The sequence below is a fragment of the Pelodiscus sinensis genome, chromosome 5 (assembly GCF_049634645.1).
Source record: "Pelodiscus sinensis isolate JC-2024 chromosome 5, ASM4963464v1, whole genome shotgun sequence".
NCBI classification, from domain to species: Eukaryota; Metazoa; Chordata; order Testudines; family Trionychidae; genus Pelodiscus; species Pelodiscus sinensis.
The window spans coordinates 86911433-86928042 of record NC_134715.1 but is presented as its reverse complement, the minus strand read 5'-3'; the positions used below and the strand labels follow the sequence as shown (position 1 = coordinate 86928042).

At 46.2% G+C, this 16610-nt stretch overlaps 1 protein-coding gene across 2 annotated transcripts in view; it reads left to right on the top strand.

The window, feature by feature from the left end:
* CWH43 (cell wall biogenesis 43 C-terminal homolog) overlaps window positions 1–16610 on the top strand; it is a 72734-nt gene that overhangs the window by 12011 nt on the left and 44113 nt on the right. Inside the window, exons 1-4 of one of the 2 annotated variants that reach the window (XM_075930446.1) lie at window positions 4021–4165; window positions 10119–10310; window positions 13893–14013; window positions 14201–14355. In XM_075930446.1, coding sequence (XP_075786561.1) covers window positions 10157–10310; window positions 13893–14013; window positions 14201–14355 — 430 coding nt within the window. In that variant the 5' untranslated portion in view covers window positions 4021–4165; window positions 10119–10156. Of the gene's footprint in view, window positions 1–4020; window positions 4166–10118; window positions 10311–13892; window positions 14014–14200; window positions 14356–16610 lie in introns of those variants that run through there. The other variant, XM_075930447.1, reaches the window with a different exon arrangement.

Here is a 16610-nt window from a genome sequence, read left to right as displayed (position 1 = left end):
TTTAAGTAAACTATATATTTCAGTATTAGACAAATTTTGGGGACACATAGTTGCAATGTTTTTCCCCTGTGCCAAACTGTAATGAAAAATGTATGGGTTTTTCTTCTGTCACCTAGTCTTTTCCATTACAGCATAACTCAAAATTGGCTGAACCAGTGTGGGTTTTATTTTTGGCGTTCCAAAATGCAAATTTGGAATAAATGGAAATATGAGAAATTTCATCCCACAAAGGATTATTTTGTGGAAATCAGAAGAGGATGCGTATAGGAGCCAAGTAAAATTGCTCTCACACTCGAACTATAGTGCCATTACTGCATCTCTATAATAGCAAAATTAATAGAAAAGGTATTAATAATAAGACTGCCAGAAGATACCAACCATACTTGTGAGAATCATATGGTATGGAGGATAATGAAAATAAATAATATATTAGGGCCTTGATTTTTAGAAGTGTGGAACACTCACAACTCCTGTTGAAGTTAATTGCAGCTGGGGGGGGGAGCCTTACTTCCTCTGAAAACCGATAAAGCATCTTTATTGATTCCTCAGTCTTAAACCACAGTGTTAAAATAATCTTCACTCTGAATGTTAACTAATGTAAAAGATAAAAACAATTAAGAAAGAGGGTAGAGGAAAATAGTGATATTTGATTTATTCCATGTAATAATATAATTAAATATATTTGAGTTGAAGATATAGTCACAAAACCCTTATCAAGATGAGATATCAGTTTTTCAAAATTATGAATCACCACAAAATAATAATAGTTTTACAACCAAGTGTTAAGCATATCTCACTTCCTCCTCTGGGAAAGTGACCTTGTTGTTATAATGAAACCTTTCATTTTGTGATTAATTAGTGCCAGTTACATCTGGTAATCTAGTTAAAGTAACTCCCTAGATCAAAATTCTGAGTCTGAATCTAAGATAGTAGTCTCCAATCTTTTTATACTCAATATCACTTTTTTGAATTTAAGGCTAAGCCAGGATCTACCCCACACATTCCATGAGGCCCCAGCCTTTCTCTGAAGTCCTGCCCACTCCATCCCCCCTTGTATCTCGTGCTCGTCCCCACTTTCCCACACTTTCCACACACCTACACTGCACCGTAGGTCGAAATAAGATACACAATTTGAGCTATGCAAATTATGTATCGTATTTCAATGTTATTTCAAAATAGCTTATTTCAAAATTTGGCTCTGTCTACACAGCGCTTATTTTGAAATAAATTGCTATTCTGAAACATCCCTTACTCCTCGTGGAATGAGATTTACAGGGACATTGGAATAGTGAGCCCAATATATTTTGAAATAACGGGCCACTCAAAAGACATAGAATAGCTATTTTGTGATACCTCCACTAGTGCTGCAGTATAGACATAGCCCCCCAGGACTGAAGCAGGGGGTTGGAGTTTGGGAATGGGTACAGGCTCTGGGATGGGGCCAAGAAGTTTGCAGTGTTAGAGAGGGCTCTGGGCTGAGCCTGGGGCAGGGAGTTGGAGTGGATGAGAGGTTGTCGGATGTTGGCTTTGAGAGGAAATTTGAATGAAGGAAGGGGCTCTGAGCTGGGGCAGAGTGTTCCTTTAATGGCTCTCTTCTTCCATCACAGCCCATTCAAAGGGTACGTCTAGACTACATGCCTCTGTCGCCAGAGGCATGTAGATTAGGCTACCCGACAGAGTAAAATGAAGCGGCGATTTAAATAATCGCCGCTTCATTTAAATTTACATGGCTGCCGCGTTGAGCCGACAAACAGCTGATCAGCTTTTTGTCGGCTCAGCGCGATAGTCTGGACGCTCCCCTGCCGACATCAAAGGGAGTTGTCGACAACCCAGGTATGCCTCCTGGGATGAGGCATACCTGGGTTGTCGACAACTCCCTTTGATGTCGGCAGGGGAGCGTCCAGACTATCGCGCTGAGCCGACAAACAGCTGATCAGCTGTTTGTCGGCTCAACGCGGCAGCCATGTAAATTTAAATGAAGCGGCGATTATTTAAATCGCCGCTTCATTTTACTCTGTCGGGTAGCCTAATCTACATGCCTCTGTCGCCAGAGGCATGTAGTCTAGAAGTACCCAAAGTGCTTGTCCTTAGTAAGTGAAGCCCCAGAGTTCAGAGTTACATCTATGTGAGTTCACCTCCCACCTGAGAGGGGAAGAGATGGTACCTCGAACGTTCCACCATTTGATTGCTTGTCTGGTGTTGCCACCCTATTGGCTGCTCACTATTCTGCTCCATTGGCTACCCTGCTAGCCATCACCAATGTACACCATCATCTTCCATGACACCTGCTTCTCTACTGGTACTTTTGAGATTCCATGCAGCTCTATTTTCAGTTCTTAGCACATGGTGGGCAAAATATGGCCTGGGGGCCGGATTTGACCCACCAAACATGTCCCTCTGGACTGCTATGACCCTCCGGGCTGCTAAAAGTCTTGTGGTGCAGCAGAAATTTCAGGGAGGCTACCTGCTTGCTGCAGCCCTGGCCACGCCACTGCTGAAACTGGCCAACTGCCACTAGCAAGCCTGTCTCTTAATGCCCCGTAGGGGGAGGAGGGAAGCACATCTCCACACACTGCCTTTGCCCTCAGCACCATACTCACAGCTCCCATTGGCTGGAAACCATTCACCCTGCTTTGCTCGGGGGAGGCGAGTGACGTACAGGTGGGGCAGAGCAGGCTACTAGGTTGCTCCACTTCCTGCGGCTTCCATCATCATAGTGAGTGCAGGGGAGAGGACGATTCTTGCTGCTGCCCCATGCCAGGCCCCCACCCAGTAATCCCCTAGGTTGTGTCTCTTGGGGAAGGGAGTTTCAGAAAAGGAGTACAATGGGGGCAAAAAGACATGGGGCAGGATGGAGTAGGGGTGTGGCAAAGACAGAGCGGGGGGGGGGGAAGAGGCAAAGTAGGCCCTGTGCCTGGGGCAGAGGGGATTGCCCTGCACTCTCCTAGCAACAGGCCCTCCAGCAGAGTCTCCTGTCCCCACCCTCCTTTTTTGTTCACAGAAATTTGGCATCTGAGCCCCTTGCGTAATGAGTTCAGTTCATCTGAGGATGACCCCCCTTAATCAGGGCAGACTAAGCACAGTTCTGCTGCCCTTCACTCATACAGTAAGGATAACAACATTTCTTTACCCCTGCAGTCAAATTTATTTTGCATTAAAACTAATGTGAAAGTAATCTAATACCCAGGTTAACAAGGAAAGAATGTTTATGCATCTGGATATTATGCTTAAATTATCCAAAAGTACAAAGCTTGGATTGAAAAGTCATAAAATATGTATAGTCCATTGTAACGTAGTGGAGGTGCTGTCTACTTTGTACCTTGTGTTTCTGCCTGTCTGTAGTGTATTGTGTGTGATTCCCAATGACTCAGTCCAAGGCTACGTCTACACTGGCCCCTCTTCCGGAAGGGGCATGTAAATTTCAGCAGTCGTCGTAGGGAAATCCGCGGGGGATTTAAATATCCCCCGCGGCATTTAAATAAAAATGTCCGCCGCTTTTTTCCGGCTTTTAAAAAAAGCCGGAAAAGAGCGTCTAGACTGGCCCCGATCCTCCGGAAAAAGTGCCCTTTTCCGGAGGCTCTTATTCTTACTTCAAAGTAAGAATAAGAGCCTCCGGAAAAGGGCACTTTTTCCGGAGGATCGGGGCCAGTCTAGACGCTCTTTTCCGGCTTTTTTTAAAAGCCGGAAAAAAGCGGCGGACATTTTTATTTAAATGCCGCGGGGGATATTTAAATCCCCCGCGGATTTCCCTACGACGACTGCTGAAATTTACATGCCCCTTCCGGAAAAGGGGCCAGTGTAGACGTAGCCCAAGTGTATTGACCTAAGGGCCAGCCTGAGAAGATAACAACTTAGTGTGAAGGGCACCTGCCCTGCACTGGCCCTTTAAGGCCAAGACTCTGGCCCTGAGCCAGGGCTGAGCCAAGAGAGGTCAGCTGAGGCCATTAGGGCGAGTGAGGGCCCAGCCGGCAGCTATATAGAGAAGCACAGTTTGCTTAGAGAGGGAGGCCAGTGAAGAGTTGACTACAGAGGAAGCTAGAGCTCCCAGGAGGGAGAATAGCTGGGGATAGCCTGCTAGGGCTGGGAGAGGGCCAGCCAAGACTCTCCCTGGCTAGGGGCCGGAGGCAAGGCCCAGCGTTTGGAGGCAGATCACAATGCAGCCTAGGTAAGTGGGGCAGTAGAGATAACCCCAATGCCAATGATGAGCAACCCGTACAGACTGTAATTTGCCCTGAGAGGGGCTAGATGAGGACAGTCAGGGGGCACTGAGGCACAGTGGGGGGTGTGTGCACCCTGACACTTCTTTCCCAGAGAAAGAGACAAAGGGATATAGGCGGGGCTGTCTGGGGGCTGAGGGACCAGTTGCAGGGAGGGTGAGTTAGTCTCAGCTGGGTAGGATAAGGCGGGGAGACTAAGAGCAGGAAAGGGGGGGTTCAGGGCCCCCGAGCCCTTCCCCTAGAGAGGAATAAGTCTGTCTGCGCTAACATCGCTCCTATGCTACGTTGTGTCCCCGAGAACCAATAAAACCTTCTATTCTACTGGCTGGATGAGAGTCACATCTGGCTGCAGATGGGGGTGCTGAGTCGGGGGCTCCCTAACATGCCATCACATACATACTCTGCAATATCCCAAATTAAGGTTGCTAAATTCAATTATACCTATACAGTTTAAATTTAGCAACCAAATATTCAGGTACAACACTCCAAACATTGTACTAAAAATAACTTTATGAAAAATATAGTAATGAGTGTAGATTGTCTCTCAGAAATTGAGAATTTAGGATAGGTTGTTCCTCAGTAAATACAAGTGACTTGTAACCCAAAACCAGCCAGAGTGGATCTCTTTGGCAACATAGCCTTCTCTGCTGGATACCTAGGCAGAGTGAGTGTGTTCATGTAAACTATTGTCTGGGTCTGGAAACCTTTCCCCCTCCCTAGTTAACTGTCAGGTGAGAGATCATTCAGGCCTGGCTTATACATTAACTTTATTGCCTTGTGCTTAGATAAGGTACCGAGGGTGTGTGCTTTCTGTTTTACTTAACCACCCAAAGGAATAGTGACAGGAATGGAAAAACTCCACAACCCACAGAACCAGGTGGAGAAAAAACATGTGCAACAACTTGAAGATGGACAGTGTTGCCTGATTAAATTGTGTACAATTATATAGATTATTTATGACTTTCCAGCCACCACCAGATAGGTCCTTGTTCCAAGATTAGGTCCAGTATTTAAATTATTCTGCGGTTGGGAACCATGATGTGTACAGTTGCAACATTCACAGTATAGGAACTCTTGTATATTTACAAATACAGTTTATTAATACATTTAGCAGTCACAAATGCCCAAATTCCACAAGATAGGAAATGTAACTATATTTTCATATACGCATGCCATTCCTCCTAGAGCAGCCTGAAATAATGTTATTCATCATCTTCCTTATCACCATTACCTTCCCCTTCATTACCAGTGGCCATCATTTTGTCACCTTCCAAGGACTACATCTCCTTCTCATATCAAAGGCAGCAGGAAGCATTGAATGATTTCTGCAGAGTTCCAGGCTCCTACCTGTGGTCAGTGTGACAGCTTCTTGGCTTCTGAGATGCTGTCACCCAAAGAGCAGTAGCCTTTACTCCTTATGCCAAATGGTGCTGTTGTGCTCAGCCCTCCTCCTGTTGCCTCTCCCAAGGTAGCAAGCTCACACCAGGTGGTGCTGGCACTCAGCAAGCAGCAGGCAGCTTAGTAGAGTCTGAGCTGTTGAGCTGCATTTTTTTCAGTCACTAGGGATATAACCTGTTTCCTAAAAGAAAAAAAATATTTTTTTTCTGGAATGATGTTTCACCTTTGGAAAGAAATTCTGATGGAAACTCTATTGGGTAGGTGACCCTGATTCTCTGGGCTGGAGTGCTGCTGTTTAATTTGTTGCTAAATGTTTCTTATGTGCTTTTAATGATTTGTTTAATGCATTTTATTTTTGAAATTTGCGATCAGTTTTTAGATCTGAGTATCTAGTCAAAAAGGATATCACTGTAGCCAACTGCTTTGGAGAGTGAGGGATTAATGTTTACAGCTCACAGCTACCAGGTTGCACACACTGAGGCTAGAGAGAATAACCCTCATTTTTAGATTACTGTTAAGGGCAATATTTTTAAGTCTTTCCTCTTGTAAATTGAATGTTTTCTCTGGGTTTTTTAAAAATAATTTTAAATATATCATGCCTCATTCAATTGGCTTTAGGGAGATCTCAGACAAAGAACTAAAAACAATGCTTCCTACAACTGATGTCTTTTAAAATATTGCTAGCAAAATATGCTATGGGAAGAAACAATCTTTTTACCAGATGGGTAGCTTGAATGAGTTGCTTCTTCTGATACTCCCTAGTTTTATAGGGTAAGAACCAGGTTGAACGAACTTTAGTTGCCACCTGATTACATTTCTTTAGTGACTGTCCTGGATTTTTTTAATATTACCTGAAAGCCAATTGAGGTTACATTTTGAAAAAGAAATCACAACCCTAGAATGTGCAGAATTAACAGAAATACCATTGTGGAAGTCTTCTGTTGTTTGAGTATCATTTTACTATGTGCTGGGATTAGGGTTACCAGGTGGTTTAAAAAAATACCAGACACACTTGATCTCAAATTCGGGGGAAGGGGGGGAACTGGAGGTCGGGAAGTAGGGCTGGCTGGGGGGAACCAGCTGGTGGGGAGCGGGGCTGGCTGGGAGGGAGTTGGGGGGCATGGGGCTGGCTGGAGGGGAACTGGCCAGTAGGGAGCAGGACTGGCTGGGAGGGAGTTGGGGGGCGCGGGGCTGGCTGGAGGGGAACCGGCCAGTGGGGAGTGGGACTGGCCGGGAGAGGGTTGGGGGGCACGGGGCTGGCCAAGAGTAGGTGGTGGGGGGAGTGGGGCTGGATGGGGGCGGAACTGGCTGGTGTGGAGCAGGGCTGGCCAGGAGGGGGTTGGGGCGAACGGGGCTGGCCGGGAGGGAACCGGCCGGCAGGGAGTGGGGCTGGCCTGGGTGCATGTAGATCCCTGAGTGCTGCCCGTCCCGTGCACAGTGCCAGCGGGGCGCACAAGTGAGTTCAGCCCTGGGGATTCCATCCCACCCCCCTCCTCTCTACTAGTTGCGTACTGCCTGGCTGATAAACACACTCACGCAGTGTGAGCTTGTCTACCATCCAGGCAGTATGCAACTGCGTACTGATACTCATTATGATAATAAAACGTAATTAGAAAATACTGGAAATTTATATGTCCGGTAAATTCTAAATTTGTTTCCCAGACAGAAAGCTCAAATACTGGACTGTCCAGTTCAAAACTGGACACCTGGCAACCCTAGCTGGGATGTTCCACCTAAGAGGTGGTTACATTTCAGTGATTGTCTCTAAAGTTGACAAAGTCCATTAACATCTTTAGATGAAAGATAACAGTGCATCATTTAAAGCTTCCAGAGTAAGGTCTTCATAGGCCAACCGTCTATGACAGTTGTGAAGAATATTGATGGTATCACTGAGTAAGGGAAGGTGCCTATACGGGTGTGCAAATATATGCCTGTAAATACTTTCCTCTACCACCACATTGCAGGTGAGCAAGCAGCTAGTTGTGTTTTGTTTTAGTAGTTAGCAAGTCACAAATATAGGCGAGAATGTGCAAAAGAAAAATCTCTATCTAGTTGATAGAGTAGGGGTATTACTATACAAATTATTATGGTCCACTTCTTCCTTGGCTGCTTAAAAATGAAAACAGAATGGGATACTGTCAGCTCAAATTTGACTTTAAATTTAGCCTTTATTTAAAAAGGCTAACAAAATCTTCATCTTTTAAGAAACTTAAAACCCACAGATAATGTTTATTGAAGGTTCTTTAAAATAATTCAATGGAAATAATAATAATAATAAAAACTGCAGTTTGTGACAAGAATTCCTTGGAAATGCCTCTGACTGCAAAAATGGTAAACCAGACAACTTCGCCTTCTTGCACCCTCTACTCTACAGTATTTCCATTGTCTAAATTGTGAAAAATCTAAAAAGAAAACGCATACTTAGTGGAAAAGTAGATTTAATTTTAGTTTTAACAGTTACATAAACATGTTTTTAGTAATAACTTTGTTACTGTAACCCTACCAGAGTGTGTACATCCAGCTCCCTTAGAGGCAGGGCATTGGGCATTAGGCCTTTCAGGCCTCTCAAAACATGCTCCACTCTGTGTATCGCAGTCCCTCAGGCCCAGCCTCTCACTACTCTTCTTCTCCAGTGCAACAGTCCAGTCAGTAAAACACTCTCTTCTGAAAGATTAGTGAGGCCCAAGAGACAGTCAATAATCATTCCCTTCCATTAGGGCAGTGAGGCTAGCAGCCAGAGTCAGTAGTAACACTTGTAGCTGCCCTCTCCCCAGGGTTAATGGAAGTTGGGGAAGAAGGGCTGAGGCCACCACTCTATACATGGGCCTCAGCCCATGGCCCTGTCAGTAGTGGGCATGTCCCACCCCTAGCTCAGCAGGGCATCTGCCTGAAACATGCTAAGCTCTAATGGAAATGACTCCCCACCCTGGGCTACTTCCTGCCATACTCAGAGCAGTCAGCTTCTTCTCCACTTCCCTCTGGACTGGGAAGTTCTTTGGCTGTTTTCCCCACCGGCTGGCTTCCTCAGTTCAGTCTCTCTGCAGTGCTTACTCCAGAGTTCTGTCAGCATTTCCTTCCTCCATGGTGGTCAGCCCCAAATGAGCTGCTCCACCAGCCTTTATACCCGTCTTGGGCGACATCTACACTGCAGGCTTCTTGCGCAATAACTTTTTGCACAGGAGTACTTGTGCAAAAAGTTATTGCACAAGAGCACGTCCCCGCTGCCATGTGCTTTTGCGCAAGAGCATCCATGCAGCATGGACGCTCTCTTGTGCAAGAAAGCTCTGATGGCCATTTTAGCCTGTTGCCCGTCCACACATGCCTTTTTGCGCAAGAGCTCTTGCGCAAAAAGGCTTATTCCTCATAGAAAGAGGTATAACTCTTGTGCAAAAAGCCCTGTGTTCTTATGATTTACTGTAATTTTTCTTGCACAAGAATATGCTTGTAGTATGGACACTGCACAAGTTTTTGCGCAAAAACTCTGCAGTGTAGACATAGCCTTACAGTTGGAGGATGTCCAGCAGAGCTGCGGGTGTGGGGCTCTCTCCGCCAGGTAACTCTCACAGGTCCAGTGTGGGGTTGGCACACCCCGTCACAAACCCTTTTTTTAAGCATGGTGAAAATGGAGGGCAATGGACTTGTAGCAGAGAACAGAAATATCTCACCGATAATACCTATATATCTAATTCATAATTATTGGAAAATATTTGTAGATAATCCTATGCATTCATCTGTTTCCTACCTCTTGCAATCTTTTTAATCTTTTAGGCATAGTCAGGGACTTCTTGCATGCTTCCAGTAAAGGCAGGGTTACCAACCTTCCAAGATTGTCCTGGATTCTCCAGGAATTAAAGATTAATCTTTAACTAAAGATAATGTCATGTAATGAAACGTCCAGGAATTCATTCAACTGAAGTTGGCAACTCTAAGTAAAAGATGTGCATAAGTATTTGTAAGATCGAGGTCTTACTTTTTATGGACAGATGCAATGTCAGTGCTACGGTCTGTCACAGAATTGTTGTACCTGTTTAGTAGTTGGTTATACCAAATCATTAGTCTCATGCACTGGGTCCTGATCCTGCTGTCAAATCTGTTAGTACCAATCCCTTCACCTATGTAGGGCTTCTGAACAAAATTTATTGCAGTATCAAATCTTTGGTCTATTTGACTCACCAACACTTCTGTTTAGGAGGTGTATGACTCTCCATCTGTCTGCATTCATTGTATTGGTAGAAAAACTGTCAATTTGAATTAAAATAGGGTGGTCAATTGCCCATTAATGTGTCTTCTGATTTGATAAGCTGTTGATTGCTTCTTTTCTATCTTTCTAGTTTTTATGGCAAATATTGTTATTTAAAATGAAATAGAAAATATTTCTCCCCAGAAAAGTCACAGTTATCTAATCAAAGTTCAACTTTCTGAACTCTAAGTAGTACTTTTCAGCTAATCTCAAATTGACCATGATATGGGAAATACATAATGTAATTTTTTCCTTTATTTTAGGCTACATTTCCTGGTCACTGTACCATGCTCTTCCACCGATGATCTATTACTTTCCTCTACAAATATTGGCACTTACTGGTTTGGAAGCTTTTGCCGTTGCTTTCCTTTCTCCAGTATTATTAATAATCAGTCCTTTATGGAAATTGGCAAACAACAAATACATTCTAGCTCTGCTAAGGTTGACTATGATTGGTAAGTACACTTTGTGGTTTGCTTTAATCAATGTAAGGCATTTCTAATACAGGCAGTCCCCGAGTTACGTGGATCCGACTTATGTCGGATCTGCAGTTACGAACAGGGCTTTTCTCGCCCCGGAGGACGGGAGCGGCGGGACGCCCAGATGCGCCACGGTCCCGCTGCCCGCGTCCTCCGGGGCGAGAAAAGCTGCTCCGCGTCTCCCTGGTCTGCTGGGGGGGGGGCTACCCCCCAGCAGACCAGGGAGACGCGGAGCAAAGCCGCGGAGGACGCCCGCGTGTGCCCCTCCCCCCAGCAGACCAGGCTTTTCTCTGGACGCCTGTGGTAGAGCAGCTGGGGCGCTGCCGGTTAGTCCCGCAGCACCGCTCTCGGCGCTACTGGACCAACCCGGCAGCACCCCAGCTGCTCTGCCCCAGGCGTCCCCAAGTCAGCTGCTGCTGAAACTGACTAGCGGCTGACTACAGGAAGCCCGAGGCAGAATTGCTCTGCCCCAGGCTTCCTGGAATCAGCCGCTGATCAGTTTCAGCAGCAGCTGACTTGGGGACGCCTGGGGTTCTTAAGTTGAATCTGTATGTAAGTTGGAACTGGCGTCCACATTCAGCCTGTTGAAACTGATCAGCGGCTGATTCCAGGAAGCCCGGGGCAGAGCAACTCTGCCTTGGGCTTCCTGTAGTCAGCCGCTGGTCAGTTTCAGCAGCGGCTGAATCTGGACGCCAGTTCCGACTTACATACAGATTCAACTTAAGAACAAACCTACAGTCCCTATCTTGTACGTAACCCGGAGACTGCCTGTACACGCATTGTCCTAGTATCTAGATACAAGATTAAATATTCCAAACTGTCTTAAATTTTAAGTGACTCTGAAAACACATAGAAATAGACAATCCTTCCCCTCCGCCTTCTTGTCTTGAACTTTTCACTAAATTATGAAAAGTATCTCAGGCATTTATGGCAATGGTTTTTAGAACAGTGCAGCATAGCTAAATGCAAAGCCAATTATCATTCTGTTTGTAAATAGGGCCTCTTATGTTAGCACAAAGCCCTACTCTTTAGGAAAAATGCTTATTAAACTGTGTTACAAAAAAACCTGACATGCCAGATGGGATCAGTGGTCTATCTACATGAATACCAAGTCTCTGATAGGAGCCAGGGATCAGCTGTTTTGAAGGAAGGTGAAAGAAATTCGGTTATGATCAATTACAAAGTAATCTGCTCAAGGGGAAGGCTTCTCTCTAACCCAGCAGTTCCCAGACTTTTCCAGATGGCGACCCATTTTGACAATTCAAGAAGACTTAGTGACCCAAGGCAATTCAAAAATGGGGGGAGTAGAGGGAGAAGAGCCACCTGCGGAGACACTTGGTGACTCTTTTGAAATGTAATGGCGACCCATATTTGGGTCCCGACCCATAGGTTGGGAAACCCTACGAGTCTAACTCTTCAGTTAGCAACTGCCTTATGCCCTGAAGTATGAGGATTTATTTCCCTTCTTTATCATTATTTTTATGATTTGATTTGACTTGACTTACCTGTGCATGTTCTTATAAATGTTTACTCCTCTGACTGCTGAGGTCTTGGTCTCAATGATATATTGTGGCAACCAAGTTCAACAGGTTTATTAGATGCAATGGGTTAGAAAGTATTTCACTGAACATGGGCTTTTAAAAGGTTTCAGTGTAATTTATTGTCCCCTCTTTCTTGTATTAGGAGAGCTGGCAAACAGGACATTGTGTTCACTTCCTTCATACCATTCATTGTTTAGCATATCTCTATCATATCTCCTCTGTGAAGGTATGTGTAGGCTCCACCCTGATGAGGAAGGTGCCAAACCAGCCTTGTGTGCCAGGCTAGCCCGGCCCCTGTCAATCATGTATGGCAGGAGATTTTTTTTAAAAAGAGAAAACCACTATCTGCTGAGGGAAAAGATCACCCTGAGCAGGAAACTGCTGGAGCAGCTCCTGAAGCCACAGGGAGAACTCCCCTCCAGAAGATCTCCACCCCAACTATTCAGGGAGTGCAGTGAACTCCCAGGGTAAGCCTGACAATGTGCCCAATTCAGCAACCTAGCCAGAACGATGCCTCAAAAAAAAAAAAAAAAAAAAAAACACTGTACAGTTGGTCCTTGAAGTAAGATATTGTTGGCCTTGCTTCCCCCCCGGAGGGACTCTTGGAAGAAATTATTCTCTGTTGTGCTGGAACATTTAGTGTTGCTTTTGATCCCCTGTTAAATGCAGACTTGATCTTGTCTGTGTAAGCACAGGCTCTCCCCCCTTGCTGGGTTATTAGTCAAGTGCAACACAAGGTAGCTGTAAAACAACAACTATTTTATTTAACCCAACACTGAACTTAAATAACAAAATACAAAATCTGATTGTCACAATGATATAATGGCTTGAAGCCAGAACCCAAAATATGAGTGAGTAAAACTGGGGCATACAAATAATAGGGGATCATACCACCATCTCCGTGTTTGGAGATAAAGTTAGGTGGACATCTCAGGACAAGAGAAAAGGATGCAAAATATTAGGCAGGTGGAGGGTCTTCTCCCAGACACTCTGGTGGGATATTTCCAGTTTCCATAGTGTCAGCAACCAGGCTCGAGCCTCTAGCAGCCTATCAAGCCAAACAGCCTGTCTCAGCTACTTGAAGGGCTTGGGCTGCTGGGTGGAGACTAACCCACCACCCTGTCCTCCTTGGGCAAGTGCTGTATCTCCTAGTCCATTCAAGAACCCACCGCTGTGCACTGTAGAGTTGCACAGAGAGTGAGTGCATGTGGAGAGCCCTGAGGGCTGGGTGAACACCCCTTATAAGCCCTCTGGTTGTCAGGTAGATTAGGGTCAGGTGACCTCGCTTTTCCCCATCCCTTACCTTTTCTGGCATCTCTCCTCCCCCCCCCCCCTTTTAGGCAGGGGATGGTGACAGGAAGGCTGACCACCATCTTTAAAGAGAAAAATCAAAATGGTGGACATAAAATCTGGCACTTCTCCCCCAAGACCCTCCAAGGGAAGACCCTCACAAGGGCTGCGTCTAGACTGGCATGATTTTACAGAAATACTTTTAACGGAAAAGTAGGGTCAGGTGGAAAGGGTTTGCCTTCCCCAGCTGGGTGTTCACCCACCACTCATGCTCTGGGCTGGGGATTGGGATGCAGGAGGAGGTATAGGTACCAGGCTGGGGGTTGGGCTTTGGGGTGGGACTGAGGATGAGAGTTTTGGGATGCAGGAAGGTGCTCAGGGCTGCTGGGGGCTCAAAATGGGGCAGAGAGTTAGGGCTTAGTCTTACCTGGGAGACTCCCTGCTAGAGATGGTGAGGAGGGACCTCTTTTCCCTGGCTGCAACAGGTTGGTTCTGGGGCCAGTGGGGAGAGGCGCTTCCCTGCTGCCTTGACAGCTTCATGGCTTGGGGAGAGATCTCTCTCCACACTGCAGCCCTGAGCTCTTGTACAGAGCTTAATGGAAAGCTGCATGGACCAACATGTATTGTGGACATGTATGTGAAGCTAAACAAAGGCATAGGAATCATTATTACTTGATATCTTTAGAAAATACAGCCTTTTAAAGTCACTGTGTGTGTTTGTTTGCAGGAAGCATAGCTTCATACCAAGCTCCAAATGCTACACTCCGAATATTGATCTTGGCTCTAGGTGTTTGTTCCTCTCTCATGATTCAAACAGTAATATGGTGGTCAGGAAGCAGTTTACAAAGGTATTGTCCACACTTTATGTACATGACTGTATATGTCTTCTCTTTATTCATAAATTCATGAACTAAATATCAGTTGAAAAGGCTTCAAATTGCATGTAGTATTTGTGCATTAACTAAGGCCTGATATTCACTACAACACATGTCACAAAATGTACCAGGTACTCAAAAATCGATTCTGTATTTGCAGGTACAATAGGATTTGGGGATTCATACTAGGAAAGATACTTCTACTGGTGCTCCGAATCTGGTATACTTCACTAAACCCAATCTGGAGCTGTCAGACTGCCAACACTGTCATACTGATGTTGGGTTTCATAGCAGCTGTTGAGCGAATTTATGCAGGTAAACATATTACAGTTTTTTAAAAAAACCTTCTGACGATATCCAGGGGTTAATGTTGCATAAAGGCAAACTTTAATGTCTTTTGTAAAATCAGTTATTGTGCTTGTGTACTTAAGGTGCTTTTTTTCCTGTCCATCACCTGGCAAAATTAATCCCTCAATAAAGAGCAGTTTTCTTCATGTAAATGGGCTGTAGTACATGGATTCTGCTAGCAATGCATTTGCTAATATTAATAATGAAGCAATATCCATATTGTGTGCCCTCTGACATGTGCCTGCTTGATTTGTTAGCTCTGTGCCTGAATAGAGCAGCAGTGGATTGTCTCATAGTACTGAGTTTCAACCCAAAACTGAAAATACTGTTTGATAGGGGACTAATCTAGGAGTGAGGAGGAGTCTAAGTGCTATTCCTAACTCTTGTTGTATGACTCAGGCAGGTCACTTAGCTAGTCTCTGTTTTCCCATCTGTAAATGAAGATAATGCTTATACTTGTAAGATGCTTTGGTATTTGTAGAGTAAAAGTGCTATACAGGCAGTCCCCGGGTTACATACAAGATAGGGACTGTAGGTTTGTTCTTAAGTTGAATCTGTATGTAAGTAGGAACTGGCATCCAGATTCAGCCGCTGCTGAAACTGACCGCCAGTTCTGACTTACATACAGAATCAACTTAAGAACCCCAAGCGTCCCCAAGTCAGCTGCTGCTGAAACTGATCAGCAGCTGATTCCAGGAAGCCCGGGGCAGAGCAACTCTGCCTCGGGCTTCCTTTAGTCAGCGCTGGTCAGTTTCAGCAGCGGCTAAATCAGGACGCCTGGGGCAGAGCAGCTGGGATGCTGCTGGGTTGGTCCAGTAGCGCCCAGAGCGGCGCTGCGGGACCAACCGGCAGCGCCCCAGCTGCTCTGCCACAGGCGTCCGGAGAAAAGCCTAGTCTGCTGGGGGGGGGGGGGTGTACTAGCTGCGCCCCCCCCGACCCCAGCAGACCAGGGCAGCGGACCGAGACGCACTGCGGTCCCGCCGCCTGGATCCTCCGCGGCTTTGCTCCCCATCTCCCTGGTCCCTCCTCACCGTCTCCCGGGCTGCTCCGCTGCCGGCTTCCCCGAGGCTTTGCAAAGCTGCAGGGTGGGGGGGGGCTCGGGCAGCGAGGCAACCCAGGCACGCCTGGGCTGCCCCGCTGCCTGAGCCCCTCCGGGGCTTTGCTCCGCGTCTTCCTGGTCTGCAGACCGGGGAGACGCGGAGCAGCTTTTCTCGCCCGGAGTACACGGGCGGCGGGACCGCGAGGTCCCACAGTCCGTGTACTCCGGGGCAGCCCCGTTCGTAACTGCGGATCCAATGTAAGTCGGATCCGCGTAAGTCGGGGACTGCCTGTATAAGCAATTAGTAGTATTGTGCTCTATTAGATATGACCTTTTCAGGCCAGTGCTAAGACATATTGGCAAGGCAGTGGAAGCTTAGCATTCATTGCTTATGCTATGTCTGTTTAGTGGCTTAGTCCCAGGGATGGCTGACAGTCAGGGAAGTGAATCTGGCACCTTTCATAACAACTAAATCTACTTAAAAAAGAAAAGAAAAAAGTTATTTAAAATATGCCTGTGTTACCTACTACAGTAGGTAGCTGCGCTTCCCAAAGCTTTCTATGCATGGCAGATTTGCCACGCATTCTTGGCTTACCTGTGCTTCCTATTTGGTGTCCTGCCACTTGCCTTTTGACCAGCCTCATATCATGTATTGGTGGCAGGACATAGTAAAGGGAGGAAAATGGGGGCAGAGAAGGAAAAGATATCTCCTAGCTTGCTCATAGGCTGCCAAATAGAAGTGTGTGTGTGGAGATGGATAGGGGCTCATGCCTGTTGCTGTCCACCCCCATTTATGTGTTTAAAGCAGTGTTTCTCAAAGTGTGTTTCACAAACTACTGGTGGACTTGCAAGTGGACTGCGGGCTTGGGGCTTGCCCATCCTACAGTGGGGAGCCTTTACTGGTGCTCCAGCCCCATGACCCTTCCCCTGTGAGGTTGGAGTGCCAGCTTCCTGCTGCAGCGGGGCTGGGGGTTTAACACTCACAGGCCAGATCTGGTTTGTAGGTGAAGGAATCGATTTCATGTGCTGCTGCTCACCCTCCACACAGCTGGAGGAATGGCAGCGCAGGAAACCACTCACCTGGAAGGTTTTCCTGCTGCTCCTGTTGGCCAGAATCACAGCCAATAGAAGCAGTGAGGGATGGTGTCTGAAAGAGCAGGGGGAAGCAAAAAGCCAGATAAGC